The sequence below is a fragment of the Nomascus leucogenys genome, chromosome 4 (assembly GCF_006542625.1).
Source record: "Nomascus leucogenys isolate Asia chromosome 4, Asia_NLE_v1, whole genome shotgun sequence".
NCBI classification, from domain to species: domain Eukaryota; kingdom Metazoa; phylum Chordata; class Mammalia; order Primates; family Hylobatidae; genus Nomascus; species Nomascus leucogenys.
In genome coordinates, this window is record NC_044384.1 from 77,026,788 (window position 1) to 77,046,890 (window position 20,103).

The 20,103-nt window shown below is 47.0% G+C and overlaps 1 protein-coding gene across 3 annotated transcripts; it reads left to right on the plus strand.

Moving 5' to 3' along the window:
- The first annotated feature begins 1,134 nt into the window (after positions 1–1,134).
- SERPING1 (serpin family G member 1) lies at positions 1,135–18,065 on the plus strand. Of its 3 annotated transcripts, none has more exons than XM_003275316.3 (8): positions 1,135–1,315; positions 1,842–1,914; positions 3,472–3,946; positions 5,609–5,743; positions 9,251–9,454; positions 9,649–9,788; positions 14,962–15,181; positions 17,545–18,065. In XM_003275316.3, exons 2-8 carry the CDS (start codon positions 1,864–1,866, stop codon positions 17,796–17,798), a joined length of 1,479 nt encoding a protein of 492 aa, XP_003275364.1. In that variant the 5' UTR covers positions 1,135–1,315; positions 1,842–1,863; the 3' UTR covers positions 17,799–18,065. The 3 variants fall into 3 exon arrangements, with proteins under 3 accessions (XP_003275364.1, XP_012353518.1, XP_030666694.1); XM_030810834.1 differs by lacking the exon at positions 1,135–1,315 and adding an exon at positions 1,621–1,703; XM_012498064.2 differs by lacking the exon at positions 1,135–1,315 and having other exon boundaries at positions 1,608–1,914.
- Positions 18,066–20,103: the final 2,038 nt, after the last annotated feature.

Here is a 20,103-nt window from a genome sequence, read left to right on the forward strand (position 1 = left end):
GTTTTTTTTTTTTTTTTTTTTTGAGACAGCAAGCGTCTTACTCTGTTGCCCAGGCTAGAGTGCAGTGGCGTGATCAATGCTAACTGCAGCCTCGAACTCCTGGGCTCAAGGGATCCTCCTGCCTCAGTCTCCTAAAGGGCTGGGATTACAGGTATGAACCACCAGGACTGCCTACTTCCTGTGTTTTATCTGGCAACCCTTAGAGGACAGCTAGATGTCGAGGACAGCCAGATGTCAGGGGGGAAAGCAACTTGCTGGCTCACACAGCCAGCCAGGTCTATTGTGGAGCCCTATTCACAAACACATACACCTCAGCTTTCAAGTTTTTAAATATTTATTTATTTAGTTATTTGTTTTTTGAGACAATCTTGCTCTGTCACCCAGGCTGGAGTGCAGTGGTACAATTTTAGCTCACTGCAACCTCCACCTCCCAGACTCAAGTGATTCTCTGTGCCTCAGCCTCCCTAGTAGCTGGGACTACATGTGCACGCGCCTGCCCTGCCCAGTTAATTTTTGTACTTTTAGAAGAAACAGGGTTTCCCCATGTTGGCCAGGGTGGTCTCAAACTCCTGACCTCAAGTGATCCACCCGCCTCGGCCTCCCAAAGTGCTGGGATTACAGGCATGAGCCACCGTGCCCGGCTAGTTTTTTGTTTTTTTTTTTAATTACGGTGAATGCTTGCTGAGCTGGGTGCCTCACATCCCTTGTCTGTTATACAAAGAACTACTGATTATGGGTCTCTTCGAGCAAAAATGGCAGAACACCTTCAGGGCACAGGGGAGATGGGAGCAGGGATTAGGCTTCAGAATACTTCTCCAAATGAGGGTGATCAGGGCCCGACATTCCACTGCTCTAAGGCTCAGTATGTTAACTATCAAATGGGTACAATGGGGCACAAAGGGTTACTTTGAGGAATAACGGAGATGATCAATTTCCAAAAAGTTCATTCCTTTAAAAACTGCGGAGCACATTTTGTGTACATGCTGTTTTTATTGTTACTCATGAAGATGCGGGGGAAGCTTTGGTTGTGTAAAGCTGAGAACTGCACCCAAGCTTCCCCGTTCACCCCACCTACCAGAGGATTTGGGCTAAATTCCTGGCCTGGCCCACAAAGAAGACCAAGCGATCAGTCCCATCCTGTCCCATCCTGATTTACAGGAACTCACACCAGCGATCAATCTTCCTTAATTTGTAACTGGGCAGTGTCCTGGGCCAGCCAATAGCTAAGACTGCCCCCCCGCACCCCACCCTCCCTGACCCTGGGGGACTCTCTACTCAGTCTGCACTGGAGCTGCCTGGTGACCAGGAGTTTGGAGTAGGTTCGGTGCTGGGCAGGGGTGGGGAGTAGGGTGGAAAGCACGGAGTGAAGAGGTCTAGGGAGGGGGTCTCCTCACCCCCGGGCTTCCTGCCCGCCTTGATCTCGGGGGTCTCTATAGGCTTGCGTCCACCTGGGACTTCTGCCTCCTCCTACCCCAGCCCCTCCCGCCTCAGGCCTGTTGTGCTCAGCCCCCCAGGACCTCCCCTCTCCCACGCCTGTGGCCTCATTGTTTGGTTAAAGCAGGACCCCCTCCCCCCTCACCACCTCCCCTCCGACTGAACAGATGGACGGAGACCCGGGCCCGCGGGGCGAGGAAGGGCCAGCCGGTGCCGGGAAAAGGAAGCGGTTTGGGGAAAACAAAACAGAGGGAGGAGCCAGAGAGAAGGTGGCCCCAGGAGGGAGGAGGAGGGAATTCGCTAAAAGGGACTGGGGCCTGGGACGGAATGGGGGCGGGCCTCGGGCGGGGTGGGGGCCCCTGGGCTCCCAGGCTCGGAGCTGGCTCCGATGCTGGCTGGCTCCGCAGGTCTGCTGACGTCGCCGCCCAGATGGCCTCCAGGCTGACCCTGCTGACCCTCCTGCTGCTGCTGCTGGCTGGGGTATGTGGTCCCTTGTGGGATGGGGGACGGGGGTGGAGACGGGAGGAGGGATGGTGCGGGGTGCGGGCGGTGGCTGAGGATTAACCCTTCAGGCTCCGGGGAATGAGGAGAGCTCCTCTTGAGATCAGCGAGTGTGATCCTTGCACACGCACTCGTAGTTGGTGGAAAGAGCTCAGGACTCAGACAGATGCAAGTTCTAATCTTGGTGGATCATGTAGGAGCTGCGCTGCGTGGTCCTGAGGAAGTCACTTTTCCCAGCTTACTCCTCCTGATTTATAAAATGTTGAATAAACAGATCCCAGCCTGTCCACCAAGCAGGCTTGGCAGGAGGATTACATAGGGCAAGAAGATGGGAATCATTTTGTGATATCAAAGCAAGAGTTTGCTGTAGTAAAGAGCTGTGGGGAGGAGAGGTTTGGCTGCTGTGACACAGACGGTGGTCCCAGGCTAGGGCCTGTGAATACAGAGAAGAATGGTAGCAAACATACCTGGGTCTTGGTGGGGGTCAATAGCAGTGAGAGGTCCCAGTGGTCTGGGAGGTCATGGACTAGAAATAAGGCTAAGAAGTGTGGGATCCCAGAAGAAAGGTAGGTAGGGGTGTGTGTATGTGCGTGTGTGTGTGTGTGTGCACGTGCAAGTTGGCATCACATACTCAGCAGATGATGTAGTTATGAGCAGGGAGTTTGGAATCAGAGACCTTGTTTTGATCCCTAGCTGTTTCTCCCATTTCTGTGAGATCCTGGACTAGTTAATATGTGTCAGCATGAGTTTCCCTACCTGTGAAATGGGGCTCATGCGTGGTTTCTCAGCAGACGATCTGTTGACATTGGGGCTGGATAATTCATTGCTGAGGGGCTACCCTGTGCATCTTAGGATGTTTTGCAGTATCTCTAGCCTCTACGCACTCGATTCTGGTAGCATCTTCCCTGCTGTCTCCCTGTGACAACCAAAAATGTCTCCGGACATTGCCAGATATCCCCTGGGAGTCAAAATTGTTTCAGAGCCACTGGCCTATACTACTTCTCTCTCCCTCCCTTCCTGCCTCCCTTCTTTCCTCCTTCCCTTTCTTCGTTCCCTTCCTAATGTGTATTGTTTTTCCACACCCACTAATGGGTTGCAACCCACAGTTTGAAAATTTACTGTTCTAAATCAAGGAGCACAAGTTCAAATGTCTGTACTAGCCAAACAAGTGAGTCCAACAGGTAGATATTTACAGGAAATTGCAAGAACATAGATAAATGACAACACTCAGCTTCACTGTTTGGAAAACAACTTCCTACAGGGCAGTAATTGGTCAGAGATTACAGAGTCCCTGACTACCCCTTATCTTCTGCAGAGCACATTCCTGTGCACCCCCACCCTCACCCTGTATTGCCCCTTCTCTGAGGAATTAGTAGTGGTGGTTCCAAGACAGGTTGCTCACCCGCCACACTGTCAGAAATTACTCTCTTGTACAGGACATTTTCCACATCCACACCTTCTCTTCCTGCTTTGAGTATTTTAGAGGACTGTGCCTCGTAGTAAGAAAAAAATGAAACTCAGTTTCTTGAACCACAGGTTAGAGCCTCCTCAAATCCAGATGCTACCAGCTCCAGCTCCCGGGATCCAGAGAGTTTGCGAGACAGAGGCGAAGAGAAGATCGCAACGACAGATGTCTCCAAGATGCTATTCGTTGAACCCGTCCTGGAGGTTTCCAGCTTGCCGACAACCAACTCAACAACCAATTCAGCCACCAAAATAACAGCTAATACCACTGATGAACCCACCACACAACCCACCATCCAACCCACCCAACCAACTACCCAGCTCCCCACAGATTCTCCTACCCAGCCCACTACTGGGCCCTTCTGCCCAGGACCTGTTACTCTCTGCTCTGACTTGGAGAGTCATTCAACAGAGGCCATGTTGGGGGATGCTTTAGTAGATTTCTCCCTGAAGCTCTACCACGCCTTCTCAGCAATGAAGAAGGTGGAGACCAACATGGCCTTTTCCCCATTCAGCATTGCCAGCCTCCTCACCCAGGTCCTGCTCGGTAAGACCCTGCTTGAATTCTCTCGAGGTCATTTGTTGGACACTCCCATAAGAGTCACCAACCAAGACACTTACAAAGCCATGCCTCTGGGAAGAAGCTGTAAAAATGGGCTATTATATCTTGGGGGTGGGGTAGAGGGATGTATCTTTTCATTCTTGAACATTCCATCATTTCACAATGATGTAATAGGCACGATTGCTTGTAAAACCCTGTGACTACACAAGAAGATATAAAACAAGGTCCCAGCCACTAACCATGTTTCATGGCAAGGAGAGGTGATAAGAAAGATGAAATCAGGTGCCGTGGCTCACGCCTGTAATCCCAGCACTTTGGGAGGCCAAGGGCGGGTGGATCACCTGAGGTCAGGAGTTCAAGACCAGCCTGGCCAACATGGTGAAACCCTGTCTCTACTAAAAATACAAAAATTATCAGGGAGTGGTGGTGCATGCCTGTAATTCCACCTACTTGGGCAGCTGAGGCAGGAGAATCGCTTGAACCCGGGAGGCAGAGGTTGCAGTGAGCCGAGACCGCACCACTGCACTCCAGTCTGGGTGACAGAGCGAGACTCTGTCTCAAAAAAAAAAAAAAATCATCAGAGATAGACCTAGAGTAGATGTGGTTAGTACTGCCTTCTAGCTCTGTGACCTTGGGCAGATCACTTTAACCTCTCTGAGCCTTGAGTCCTCTTGTGTAAAATAGTGATGATGCTATCTACCTCAAAAGATTAAGAAGCAGAAAGCCAGGCCGGGTGCGGAGGCTCACACCTGTAATCCCAGCACTTTGGGAGGCCGAGGCGAGCAGATCATGAGGTCAGGAGTTTGGGACCAGCCTGACTAACATGGTGACACCCCGTCTCTACTAAAAAAAAAAAAAAAATTAGCTAGGCGTGGTGGTGCACACCTGTAACCCCAGCTACTCAGGAGGCTGAGGCAGGAGAATCACTTGAACACAGGAGGTGGAGGTTGCAGTGAGCCAAAATCATGCCACTGCACTCCAGCCTGGGAAGACTGAGCGAGACTCTGTCTCAAAAAAAAAAAAAAAAAAAAAAAGACAGTCGTCTAGTGTCTGACTTAGCGGGAGGTCAAAAAAATGTAAATCCTCTGCCATCTTGAGGGATTACTGTCAAGTCCCATTGGGTAATTACCCTAGGAATGGCACAAACAAATTACTACAAGCAGTGGGGAGAGAGCTATTACTCCCCAGAGAGAATTCTAAAAAGGCTACAGAATCTTTCTTGGCAGGGCACGGTGACTCACACCTGTAATCCTGGCACTTTGGGAGGCCAAGGCAGGAGTTCAAGACCAGCCTGGCCAACATGTTGAAACCCCATCTCTACTAAAAATGCAAAAATTAGCCAAGTATAGTGGTGCATGCCTATTGTCCCAGCTACTGGGGAGGCAGAGGCGGGAGGATTGCTTGAACCCAGAGATTCAAGTGAGCTGAGATTGCACCACTGCATTCCAGCCTGGGCAACAGAACAAGACTCTGTCTCAAAAAAAAACAAAAAAAGAGAGAGGGAGAGAACACTTCCAGCTCAGATGATCTGTGATCCCCTCCAAAGCAGAAAATACCCTCCATTCCAGCCTGGTCCCCAACCCTCACTCCCAAGGAAGGCCCCCGACTCATCCTGCAAGTATCTTTCATCTCTGCCCTTTGTTGCAGGGGCTGGAGAGAACACCAAAACAAACCTGGAGAGCGTCCTCTCCTACCCCAAGGACTTCACCTGTGTCCACCAGGCCCTGAAGGGCTTCACGACCAAAGGTGTCACTTCAGTCTCTCAGATCTTCCACAGCCCAGGTGAGTGCCCAGGAAGTGGCAGTGTCTGCAGAGGAGGGTCCTGAGAGGACTCTGAAGGGGGACCCAGTGCTGGGGAAAGAAAGGACAGAGGGAATATTGGAGCTACAGTATCAGGGATGGACTGCAGAGCAGGTGAAGACCTTGGCAGGAGCATCAGGTCACTCCAGGAACTGGATTGTTCTTCTAGTGAGACCTTAGGCAAGTCTCTGGCATTCATCAACTGCTTTAGAATAAAAATAACCAGGCAGGTATGGTAAAATAGCGATGATGTTATCTACCTCAAAAGATTAAGAAGCAGAAAGCTGGGCCGGGCATGGTGGCTCTCATCTGTAAGTTCAAGGAGTTCAAGGTATGCTAGGACTTTGGGAGGCCAAGGCCTTCAAGACCAGCCTGGGCAACATGGCGAAACCCGTCTCTATTAAAAAAAAAAAAAAGTTGAGGATATGGCTGGGCATGGTGGCTCACAGCTGTAATCCCAGCACTTTAGGAGGCCGAGGTGGGTGGATCACCTGAGGTCAGGAGTTCAAGACCAGCCTCGCCAACATGGCAAAACCCTGTCTCTATTAAAAATACAAAAATTAGCCTAGCATGGTGGCAGGCGCCAATAATCCCAGCTACTCAGGAGGCTGAGGCAGGAGAATTGCTTGAACCCAAGAGAGTGAAGGTTGCAGTGAGCCGAGATCATGCCACTTCATTCCAGCCTGAGTGAAAGAGCAAAATTCTCTCTCAAAAAAAAAAAAAAAAAAGGAAGAAAGAAAAAAAGTCCAGGCACAGTGACTCACACCTGTAATCCCAACACTTTGGCAGGCCGAGGCAGGTGATTCACGAGGTCAGGAGTTTGAGACCAGTCTGGCCAACATAGTAAAACCCCGTCTCTACTGAAAATACAAAAAATTACCAGGGCATGGTGGTGTGCACCTGTAATCCCAGCTACTCAGGAGGCTGAGGCAGGAGAATCGCTTGAACCTGGGAGGCGGAGGTTGCAGTGAGCCGAGATCGCGCCACTGCACACCAGCCTGGACGACAGAGCAAGACTCCGTCTCAAAAAAAAAAAAGGCCGGCACGGTGGCTCATGCCTGTAATCCCAGCACTTTGGGAGGCCGAGGCGGGCAGATCATGATGTCAGGAGATCGAGACCATCCTGGCTAACAAGGTGAAATCCCGTCTGTACTAAAAAAATACAAAAATTAGCCAGGCATGGTGGCGGGCGCCTGTAGTCCCAGCTAGTTGGGAGGCTGAGGCAGGAGAATGGCGTGAACCCGGGAGGCGGAGCTTGCAGTGAGCCGTGATTGCGCCACTGCACTCCAGCCTGGGCAACAGAGCGAGACTCAATCTCAAAAAAAAAAAAAAAAAAAAAATAGGGTGAGCAGGCCAGGCGCAGTGTCTGAAGCCTGTAATCCCAGCACTTTGGGAGGCTGAGGTGGGTGGATCACTTGAGGTCAGGAGTTCAAGACCAGCCTGGCCAACACGAGGAAACCCTGTCTGTGCTAAAAATACAAAAATTAGCCAGGCGTGGTGGCACGTGCCTGTAGTCCCAGCAGGAGAATAACTTCAACCCGGGAGACAGAGGTTGCAGTCAGCCGAGATCGCACCACTGCATTCCAGCCTGGGTGACAGACGGAGACTCTGTCTCAAAAAAAAAAAAAGAAGAAGAAGAATAAGAATACCCATATGCATTCATTAATATATAGGGCTAGAGGGCTAGAGAGCTATAGACATAAATTAGACAAAAAAATTTTTTGCTCATTTTTGGGTCAAAGGAGTCTTGGGACTCTCATTCTTTTTATTTTTCTGTTATGTGAATTTGTTCTCATTTACATGTATTATGTTATTAAGTGGGGAATAATGATAATACTAATAATAAACTTACAAAACGATCCAATGTAGTTGTTTTCAGACTTTGTTCCTCAGAGCCCTAGGACTTTGCAAAGCTGTTTCTGGAGTCATGGTGGGAGTGGGGTGTGGGGAGCCTGAGCGGTGGGGAAGGGTTCACCACTTCCTGTGAGAGGGAGACGGACCAGCTGGGCTCCGAGCTCCCCACCCAGCCTCAGCCAGGGCCCATTTTATATTGTGGGCTTCAGACATGCCTTTGTTTGAAAGTAGTTCTGCTGCTTTAAAATGTTTGATAACCATTGAACTAATCTACCCACATCCCTTTTTAAAAAAAAAGAAAACTTTTTTTTAAGCTTTTTTTTTTTTTTTTTTAAACTATAAAAACAATACTCAGGTCTGGCTCAGTGTGCCTGTAATTCCAACACTGAGAGGCTGAGGTAGGAGGATTGCTTGAGGCTAGAATTTCGAGGCTAGCTTCTGGGCAACATAGACAGACCTCATCTCTACAAAAAATTTTAAAAATTATCCGGGTGTGGTGTGTGCCTGTAGTTCCAGCTACGAAGGACTGAGACAGGAGGATTGCTTGAGCCAAGGAATTCAAAGTTAGAGTGAGCTATGTTTATGCCTCTGTACTCTAGCTTGGGTGACAGAGTAGGACCCTGCCTCTAAAAAAAAAAATTAAATTTAAATTTAAAAAACTCACCTATCACCCCATCATCTGAAAAACACCCTCTTTTAGATGTGGGAAAAACATGGCTCAGAGGTGTTCAAGAAATGTTGCGTTTATTTATTACTTACAAAGCTGTAAGTCAGCTTTATCTGCTGTCTTGCTAGGCTGGTGAAAAAAATGTAACAGCATTCAATATTAGGGCTTCTATCCCCATCTAGCTGCACCTTGGAGCTGTGCCAAGCAAGGTTCTTGGTCTTATGTTGTACTTAGGCATCAGCAAAGTCTGGGAAAATATCTCTTTTTTTTTTTTTTTTTGAGACAGAATCTCACTCTGTCGCCCAGGCTGGAATGCAGTGGCGCCATCTCAGCTCACTGCAACCTCCGTCTCCCGGATTCAAGTGATTCTCCTGCCTCAGCCTCCCAACTAGCTGGGATTACAAGCTGGTCTTAAACTCCTGGCCTCCAGTGATCCACCCACCTTGGCCTCCCAAAGTACTGAGATTACAGGTGTGAGCCACCATGCCCAGCTGGGAAAATATCTTTAATCTACTTAGTCCTAGAAAAATTATCTTTCAAGTGCCTTTTTTTTTTCCAGTGGACTGAAGGCTTTTGGAGAGCAAAAGCCAGGAAGTTTTGCCACAAACTTCCACTGAGGCCAGGAAGCAGAGTCTATTCCATGCCAAATTAAGGGAAGAAAAGAGGGAAAATCTAGGCAAATGGAATTTAATATCTCAAAAAGATTATCTTGCCAAGCCATAGTCACATAGCAAGCTGAGGCAGGAGAGGCTTGGGGCTACTTCTCTTGTTCTTGGTTCTGGGTTTGCCTTCCTTGGGCCTTATTTGCCACATCTGTAAGAGGAGTGGGCTGGACCATGCTCCACCATGCCATATTCACTAAGTGAGCAGACAGAACCATAGGAAGCATGCTCAACTCTCAAATCTTGCTCATGGAAAGAATGACGTGTTCAGGGGACTCATGCCTCCTTTTCTCAACATACCCCCAGACCTGGCCATAAGGGACACCTTTGTGAATGCCTCTCGGACCCTGTACAGCAGCAGCCCCAGAGTCCTGAGCAACAACAGTGATGCCAACTTGGAGCTCATCAACACCTGGGTGGCCAAGAACACCAACAACAAGATAAGCCGGCTGCTAGACAGCCTGCCCTCCGATACCCGCCTTGTCCTCCTGAATGCTATCTACCTGAGTGGTAAGGGCGCCCTTAGCCAGTTAGTCTTCCCATTCTGGGTCCTTCTTCCCCTCCTGGCTTCAAAGCCCACTTAACCCCAAGTTCTACAATGGGATCTCAATGTCCCTGCCCCACTCTTTGCTAACAAGGCTTTTAGCTCCTCTTCATCCTTTTCCTACCTGCATTAGAGCAACCCTCCCACCTCTTCCCTCTAGCCAAGTGGAAGACAACATTTGATCCCAAGAAAACCAGTATGGAACCCTTTCACTTCAAAAACTCAGTTATAAAAGTGCCCATGATGAATAGCAAGAAGTACCCTGTGGCCCATTTCATTGACCAAACTTTGAAAGCCAAGGTAAGTTCTTAACCTTTCCTTCTCCTGTTTGAAACCTACTTGAGTCTCCTGACTTTTTTTCTCCTGTGGTCCCATCATTTTGGGGTACATGCTTACAAATTCATCATTTCTACTCCTTCCATCTGTATTTCCACCCTATCTTTTCTCCTTCTCCTTTCTCTAGCCTTGGCCAAGGCAGACATTGTATATTTTAGGCTGGAAACAGGATTCTGAAGTTTCTTCATGCATCTCTACTACATTGAATGGCAAAATGTGAGTCGTGTTCCTATTCTACACATCTGTTTCTTTTTCCAGTCAACTCATCAGAAGACCCTGGTGGCTTAGCAAGTCCTGTGTGAGTGTGGGTACCTGTGTACAGCATACATATACATGTGTACACGTGTATAAGTATATCTTTGTATATGCGTATATGTGGTAAGTGCATGTGTGCACATGAGTTAAATGGCTTAAGTGCATTAGCAGAAATTGAACAATTTAGTTTGATGAGTAGGGAGGGTGAGAAGAAAGAATATGGAGCCCAGAGGATCCCAATTGGTAAGCTATCTCATGCCCAGTTACCAGATATTTCCACCTTTTTAGGATGGCAAAACACAGACCTATGAGATAGAAAACAGTAAGAGACAGTGTTTCAGTACCTGGCTAAGAAACAAAGGCTGTGTTCTTGGAACATGCTAGGCTTGGTTCCACATTGGGAGCTTTCCTTAGCTTTTCTTTCTGCCTGGATCCCTCTTCACTCAGATCCTCACATAGCTTGTTCCTTCTTGTCATTTGGGTGTCAGCTCAGAGGTCACCTTGGTGGAGAAGTCTTCTCCCTATTAAAGCAGCCTCCTCCTCACCCTGTAATATCACTGCTGTTTTATTATATTCATGACACTCATCACCATCTGAAATTATGTCATTTATTTGCTTATTTGCTTAGGATATTGTCTGTCTCCCTAAGATACGGTCTCTCTACTTGAATACAGGAACCTGTCTTGTTTCCTTCTGTATCTGTAGTGCCTAGAACAATGCCGCCTGTCATAGGTGCTCATTCAATGTTTGCTGAATAAATGAATGAATGAAATAGAGGGTGCCAAAGGGAGCTACTCATTTAGTAAAAGTGGCTGGAAGACTTCATAGAGGAGGTTTTTTCTCGAGACAGGGTCTCACTCTGTCACTCAAGCTGGAGTGCATTGACACGATCTCAGCTCACTGCAATCTCTGCCTCCCGGGTTCAAGCAGTTCTCCTGCCTCAGCCTCCCAAGTAGCTGGGACTACAGGTGCCCACCACCACACCTGGCTAGTTTTTATATTTTTAGTAGAGACGGGGTTTCACCATGTTAGCCAAGCTGGTCTCGAACTCCTGACCTCAAGTGATCCACACCCTCAGCCTCCCGAAGTTCTGGGATTACAGGCGTGAGCCACAGTGCCTAGCTGAGGAGGTTATTTTTGACCATTCTTTGCTCACTTATTTATCCACTCATGTACTTATCCACCCATCTATCCATCCCTATCTAATGTATTTGACCATTCATGACTCATTTAGCAGAACCAGGATAGCGTGTATAAGGCACAGAAGAGTGAATATATGTGACAGGTCCAGGGCATTGTTCAGATTCAAGATACGTCGGGGGAGTTATAAATATGAGATTTTTTCAAATCAGTTGGAATAGCTATTTAATCAAAGCCATAGATGTTAGGTAGAAAGTAGGAATTAAGAACTTAACAAGTTGGATTTAAATGTAACTATTTGAATTATAAGAACAAGTATTTCCTCTCTAAAAATGTTTTTAAAGTCTCACACAAAACTCTAAACCAAAAATCATTGTAAAAATCCCTTGGGAATAGACTGTTGTAACCATTGAGGTGAGGTGATAGGTTAAGGTGAGCATTCTGGACATATAATATCAATAATAAATATTCAAATACAAAGGAGGTATAATATGAAGAGTAATTTCTATCTCCCCAAGCCAATATGAGTTTTGTTTGTTTGTTTTTCTTTTGAGATAAAGTCGCATTCTGTTGCCCAGGCTGGAGTGCAGTGGCACAATCCCAGCTCTCTGCAACCTCTGCCTCCCAGGTTCAAGCGATTCTCCTGCCTTAGCCTCCCCGGTAGCTGGGATTATAGGCGCCTGCCACCACTCCCAGCTAATTTTTGTATTTTTAGTAGAGATGGGGTTTCACCATGTTGGCCAGGCTGGTCATGAACTCCTGACCTCAAGTGCTCGTCCCACTTCGGCCTCCTAAAGTGCTGGCATTACAGGCGTGAGCCACTGCACCCAGCCTGAGTTTTTTTTTTTTTTTTTTTAAGCCAAAGGAGGAGGAGTAGTTTTGTGCACAAAAGCCACTATTTATGTTCCTTAGGTTTTAAACAGATAGTTAATTTAATGTACTAACAAATGCAAAATTAAAATTTTACTTATGCCTTTTAATTTTAAGCTGAACTTGCTACATTAAGAGTAGGGTGATTTGGCTGGGCGTGGTGGCTCATGCCTATAATCCCAGCACTTTAGGAGGCTGAGGCAGGTGGATCACTTGAAGCTAAGAGTTTGAGACCAGCCTGGCCAACATGGTGGAACTCTGTCTCTACTAAAAACACAAAAATTAGCCAGGCATGGTGGCGCATGTCTGTAATCCCAGCTACTCAGGATGCTAAGGCACAGAATCACTTGAACCTGGGAGGCAGAGGTTACAGTGAGCCAAAATCGTGCCACTGCACTCCAACCTGGGCAACACAGCAAGACTCTGTCTCAAAACACAAAAAAAGAATAGGCCAGGTGCAGTGGCTCACGCCTGTAATCCCAGCACTTTGGGAGACCAAGGCAGGTGGATCACCTGAAGTCAGGAGTTCGAGACTAGCTTGGCCAATATGGTGAAACCCCATCTCCATTAAAAATACAAAAAATAAACCGGGTGTGATGGTGCACGCCTGTAATCCCAGTTACTTGGGAGACTGGGACAGAAGAATCGCTTGAACCCGGGAGGTGAAGGTTGCAGTGAGCCAAGATCATGCCACTGCACTCCAGTCTGAGCGACAGAGTGAGACCTTGTCTCAGAAAAAAAACCAAAAAAGCATGATTTTTATATAAAAACACTCTCATTTGTTCTTGAATTAATTGCCATATTGAACAGATTAAACTCCTTTAAACCATTTTTTCTATCTACAAACATAATTCGTATTCCCATAAGCATTTTAAGCTCCCTTTAAAAATTTAATATGCTCGATTTTCTTTTTTCTTTTATTTATTTATGTAGTTTTACCAGACAAGGTCTTACTCTATCACCCAGTCTGGAGTACAGTGACACAATCATAGCTTACTGTAACCTCAAGCTCCTTGGGATGAAGCAATCCTCCCACCTTAGCCTCTTAAGTAGCTGAGATTCCAGGCATGAGCCACCTCACCTAGCTGATTTTCTTTTTAAACACATCTAATACCTGACAGGCCGTAATTACGACTCTGCTTGGCCATATCATCCTAGCACCTAAAGCTCACTTGTAAACTGAAAATTAAATTTGAAGAGTGAATTAACTTCTAGCCAACATTCCAATATCATTCTCACACTTAATGAAATTATCCTACAACTTTGCTTAAAAGCATAAAACTAGCATGTCAGATTCTCTTAAAAATTACAATCACTATTTTAAATAACAAACATACAGGTTACCCTGAACTTAACACCTGGTTTTAACATGATGAAGTTGGTTTCTTTTGTCATTCCTATACTAAATTCTAAATCTTCCTGGCACTTAAGGATATTTACCCAAGGAAGGGGGTGAGATTTACCAGCTCAGGTAAACCGAGGTTACTGGCTTGAAAATTCAAGACCACAGCATGGTAAATTTTTCTTCAGAGATTCAAGGTTCATACATAGGACTTGAAGGGCACATGCTACTCAAATGAGTATATCCAACTTGAGTCCTATGTCAACAGGGACCCCATGTCCATCCTCTTCAGTCGAAATTGGCTTACAACCTACTTCTTCTGGGCTATTCGGGTTTCAACAATTGATTGCTTTCAGTTAATTTCTTTATTGCCCAGTTGAATTCTGCATTCTTCTAGATTCTTTTTGTTCCTTCAGCCTCAATCATAATACCATTTAATGACAGTCTCATATCCTATTAGACTAGGGTTTCTCAGCCTTGGCACTATTGACATATTGGGTCAGATAATTCTTTGTCCTGTGCATTGTAGAATTTAGCATCATTCTTAGCTTCTACTCACTAGAAGCCAGTAGCACTGTGTGCACATCCTCCTTGCCCCCTGCCAGCTATGACAACCAAAATGTCTTCAGACATTACCAAATGTCCACTGACAGGCAAATTCACTCTGAGTTGACAACCCCCGTATTAAACCCAGGGGCCCTGCACTTCTCACATACTTTTGTCTGGTCACCAGTTGAAAGTCCTTCTTCTTTTTTTTTTTCTTTTTTTGAGATGGAGTCTCACTCTGTCACCAGGCTGGAGTGCAGTGACATGATCTCGGCTCACTGCAACCTCCACCTCCTGGGTTCAAGCAATTCTCCTGCCTCAGCCTCCTGAGTAGCTGGGATTACAGGCACGTGCCACCACCCAGCTAATTTTTGTATTTTTAGTAGAGATGGGGTTTCATCATGGTGGCCAGGATGGTCTCAATCTCTTGACCTCGTGATCTGCCCACCTCGGCCTCCCAAAGTGCTGGGATTACAGGCGTGAGCCACCGTGCATGGCCAAAAGTCCTTCTAATAGCAAAGCGGAAAGGTAGGCTGTGAACAATCTTGAATGCCATACTAAGATTTGTACCTAATCTCATAGGCAGTGAAGAGCCATCAACAGTTTTTAAAGAGGCTGACCTGATAACTCCAGCGGTTCAATGTGCATGCTATATACTATATGCTCAACACACTTGGAAGGAAGGGAACAGGGCTCAGAGAAATCAAATCAGTTGCCCATATTACATAGCTCGTCAGTGGTAGAGTCAGGGTATAATCAGAAACTCATGCTCCTTCCTCTGCCTCTCCCCAGCACAGAGTTAGATCAGCACTGTTCATCCAGCTGGTATCCCCATTTCTTGGTAAAGCCTGGAAGCCTAGGTCTGACTGCTGCTCTTTGAAATACAGACTGTGGGAGCAGACTGCAGGACAGCCTGTGACAGAGGGTGGGGCCAAGAGAGAGATGTGGTGGGAAGACTATTAAGGTGCATCTCTTATTTTCTAGGTAGGGCAGCTGCAGCTCTCCCACAATCTGAGTTTGGTGATCCTGGTACCCCAGAACCTGAAACATCGTCTTGAAGACATGGAACAGGCTCTCAGCCCTTCTGTTTTCAAGGCCATCATGAAGAAGCTGGAGATGTCCAAGTTCCAGCCCACTCTCCTAGCACTACCCCGCATCAAAGTGACGACCAGCCAGGATATGCTGTCAATCATGGAGAAATTGGGTGAGCTCTGGCAGCTTGGGGTTACTCCCAGGCCATCAGAGGAGAAAGGGGGGAATCCCTAAGATGTAGTTAGCATTCTCTAGAGTATTCTTTACATCCATAATCTCAGTTTGTCCTGCAACCCTGCAAGTTAGAGGGGTAGATGCTATTATCCCATCGGATCATTGTGGAAATGGAGGCTTAGAAGTTTTATGTGACTTACCCAAAGATTCCATGATTTACCCTTGAGCTAGTCAGAGGCAAACCAGAACACTGATCAAGGTCTCCAGCTCTCCTGAGTTTTTTCTGTGGTTCCTTGTGACATAGGCAGTGGAACAGTGGGACAGGTAACCAAGTGAATTATGGATGCTCCTTCCCCAGACACTTTTCAAAACAGTCAACCACACCATGGATATGCAAGAAGCTATCTGAAAGTGCAGGTCTGGAGGCTTCTGAGTTTACAAGAGGCAACAGAGACTCCATTTTCTTTCTTTTTTTTCTTTTTTTTTTTTTTTGAGACGGAGTCTCGCTTTGTCACCCAGGCTGGAGTGCAGTGGTGCGATCTCTGCTCACTGCAAGATCCGCCTCCCGGGTTCATGCCATTCTCCCGCCTTAGCCTCCTGAGTAGCTGGGACTACAGGTGCCCTCCATCATGCCCAGCTAATTTTGTTTTTGTATTTTTAGTAGAGACGGGGTTTCACTGTGTTAACCAGGATGGTCTCAATCTCCTGACCTCGTGATCCACCCATCTCGGCCTCCCAAAGTGCTGGTATTACAGGCGTGAGTCACCACACCCAGCCCAGAGACTCCATTTTCTAACCTTTGTTTCTTCGTTTGTTTGTTTGTTTTTGAGATGGAGCCTCGCTCTGTCACCCAGGCTGGAGTGCAGTGGCATGATCTTGACTCACTGCAACCTCCACCTCCTGGGTTCAAGCGATTCTCCTACCTCAGCCTCCCAAGTAGCTGGGATTACAGGCGCCTACCACCATGCCCAGCTAATTTTTTTGTATTTTTAGTAGAGATGGGGTTTCACCATGTTGGCCAGGCTAGTCTTGAACTCCTGTTCTCAAATGATCCGCCCACCTTGGCTTCCCAAAGTGCTGGGATTACAGGTGTGAGCCACCGTGCCCAGCCTCATTTTCTAACCTTTGAGCTTGTGTCCAGCCCTGTCACTTCATTTATTGTTAGAGAACTTGACCACCTAATACATGATTCCATTTCCTTGTATATGTCATCTGTGTAGGAAGAAAACCTCTTTTTTATTTTCATTCAACACTTCTGGCCACCAAATAGGTGTGGGAGTGTTTTCTAAGCAATTCTCCAGTTCTCTGGGGACACCAACTGGGTGTCCTACAATTCAATCCAATTCTAACACACTACCTGGAAATAACATCAGATCCTGTGCATTTTAAGGGCTCAACCCCACCAAATTTCCCCCATTTCCAATGTCAGTTACAAGACCGGGTTGTCACCTGTGCATCAGACCAACCAGCTCTAATTTGGAGGTTCCCACAACTCCCTGCTAGGGTTTCATCATTTGCTAGAATAGCTGACAAAACTCAGGAGACACTTATGTTTACTGGTTTATTTTATAAAGGATTAAGTAAAGGATACAGATGAACAGCCAGATGAAGAGATACATAGGGCAAAATCTGGAAGGGTCCTGGTGTCTATCCTGTGGGACACATGTATGTGTTCACCAACCAGAAACTCTCAGAACCCTGTACTTTAGGAGGTGTCATCATGTAGGCATGATTGATTATTACCCAATCTCCAGCTCCTCTCTTCTCCCCAGAGGATGGATAGAGGGGCTGAAAGTTCCAAGCTTCTAATCACATTTGGTCTTCCTGGTGACCAGCCCTGATCCAGGAGCCGGCAGGAGTAGCCTCATTAGCACAAAAGGCATTCCTATGACCCAGGAAATTCCAAGGGATCTAGTAGCTCTGTGTCAGGAACTGGGATTGGAGACCAAATATTAGATGGTCTAATATTTGGAGCTAAAGATGCTCCTATAGCATATTTTCCCATTATTTCACAGCATCATAGCATTGCATATAACCTCATTTTTTCATATATGACCTATCTCTGATCTATTACCTCACTTCCAAGGTCCTGGGAGACAAGGAGGCAATGACATCATTTTTCAGGGTTGTTTTAGGGATGGGGGGCAAGGCTTCTCACCTTGAGAGAGAGTGGCAGTGTTGGGCCCACTAATAGAGGATCCCACGAACTGCCAGAGGGTACAGTACGTAATCTGGCAAACAAGGGAAGAGGAGGAGAGCACTGGGACTCAGGATGAACCCAGAGAATTCAGGACAAAGGTCTCCATCAGCTGAGGGTGTCATGCTGGCCTCTGACTCTGTTTTTCTCCGGTTTTGCCCTAGAATTCTTCGACTTTTCTTATGACCTTAACCTGTGTGGGCTGACAGAGGACCCAGATCTTCAGGTTTCTGCGATGCAGCACCAGACAGTGCTGGAACTGACAGAGACTGGGGTGGAGGCGGCTGCAGCCTCTGCCATCTCTGTGGCCCGCACCCTGCTGATCTTTGAAGTGCAGCAGCCCTTCCTCTTTGTGCTCTGGGACCAGCAGCACAAGTTCCCTGTCTTCATGGGGCGAGTATATGACCCCAGGGCCTGAGACCTGCAGGATCAGGTTAGGGCCAGCGCTACCTCTCCAGCCTCAGCTCTCAGCTGCAGCCCTGCTGCTGCCTGCCTGGACTTGGCCCCTGCCACCTCCTGCCTCAGGTGTCTGCTATCCACCAAAAGGGCTCCCTGAAGGTCTGGGCAAGGGACCTGCTTCTATTAGCCCTTCTCCATGGCCCTGCCATGCTCTCCAAACCACTTTTTGCAGCTTTCTCTAGTTCAAGTTCACCGGACTCTATAAATAAAACCTGACAGACCATGACTTTCTCTGCTTTGTCTTTGTTGTTTTTTTTTTATTTTTTTTAGGCAGGGTCTCGCTCTGTCACCCAGGCTAGAGTACAGCGGTGAGATCATGGTTCACTGCAGCCTTAACCTCCTGAGCTCAAGCAATCCTCCCACCTCAGCCTCCTATGTAGGTGGGACCGCATGGGCTTGCCACCATGCCCAGCTAATTTTTAAATTTTTTGTAAAGACAGGGTCTTACTATGTTGCCTAGGCTGGTCTCCAACTCCTGGGCTCAAGCAATCATCCTAACACAGCCTCCCACAGTGCTGGGATTGTAGGCATGAGCCATCACACCATACCTCACCTTTGCCCTTGAATATCAGCTGCTTCAATATTAAAGGACAAGAGCTCCCATGGTTCCTGTATCAGCCAGCTATTGCTGTATAATAAGTCATGTTAAACTTAGTGGCTTCAAACAGCAACCCTTTGTTATTTTATGTTAAGTTTCGGAGTTGACTAGGTGGTTTTGCTGATCTGGGCTGAACCTGGCTGATCTTCCCTGGGCTCATTCATACATCTGTAAGGTATAGTTGTTGGGTTGGTTAGGGGATGATTGGTCTTCTGTGGCCTCAGCCAGGACACCAGGACAACTTGGCTCTTCTACATGTCTTGTATGTCCTTCCAACAGGCTAGTCTGTAATGAAAAGAGTCAAACAGGCAGTCTCTTTTTGTTTACCATTGTCCTGCAGCCAAAGCAAATCACAGGACCAAACCTAGAGTTAGACTGGAAAAGCACTAAAAAGTGACAGGGCAAAGAGACATTAATTGGGGACTATTCATGCGATCCATTTCTCACAGCCCCTATCTTGCTTATTTGTCTGCGACAACTCTGACAACAATAATGACAGTAGCTAACATTGGGAACACAGACAGGCAGTCTGCTAAGAGTTTTGCAGGCATTTAATCTTCACAATAAATTTATATGGTAAATTCAGAGAGGCTAAGTCTTGTTCAAAGTCTTGTAGTTAGGAAATGATGAAACTGAGATTTAATAGCACCTCTTATGGCTCTTTTTTTTTTGAGACGAAGTTTCGCTTTTGTTGCCCAGACTTGAGTACAATAGCACAAACTCGGCTCACTGTAACCTCTGCCTCCTGGGTTCAAGTGATTCTCCTGCCTCAGCCTCCCAAGTAGCTGGGATTACAAGCATGCACTACCACACCAGGCAAATTTTGTATTTTTAGTAGAGACAGGGTTTCTTTTTTTTTTTTTTTTTTTTTTTTTTGAGACGGAGTGTTGCTTTGTCGGCCAGGCTGGAGTGCAGTGGTGCAATATTGGCTCACTCAACCTCCACCTCCCAGGTTCGAGTAGTTCTCCTGCCTCAGCCTCCCAAGCAGCTGGGATTACAGGCACGTGCCACCACGCCCAGCTAACTTTTGTATTTTTAGTAGAGACGGGGTTTCACCATATGGACCAGGCTGGTCTCAAACTCCTGACTCCAAGTGATCTGCCCACCTCAGCCTCCCAAAGTGCTGGGATTACAGGTGTGAGCCACTGCGCCTGGCCTAGTGAAAACAATCTTCTTTACTCAGTCTACCAACTCAAATACCAGTCTCTTCAGGAAACAACCTCACAGACACACCCAGAAATGATATCTTACCAGTTGTCTGGGCATCCCTTAGCCCAGTAAAATTGACACATAAATTTAACATCTTCCCTTCTCAGTTTCCGAAAGTCAATTTCTCAGGCTGCTGGGAAGACCCCAAATTCCTGTCTGGGTGGGTCCCGCTTTGATTCTTATGTGAGGAACTGTTGAAAGCAAAGGCATCCCCCAAATTCAGGAAGATTCCCCTCTCCTTGGGGAGATCCTGACATGATGAAGCTGGTGCTCAGCACCAACCTGAATTGTGAACCAACAAAGTCAGGAGGTGGAAGGTGATTCTGACCCCTGTGGGGGTCAAATCTCTTTGACCCTTCCAATCATGCTGAGCCCGGTAATGTTCCCGTTTGTGAAATGATGAAGCAAAAACTCAGAGAGGTTAAGTAACTATCCAAAGGTCAGACTGCTGCAAATC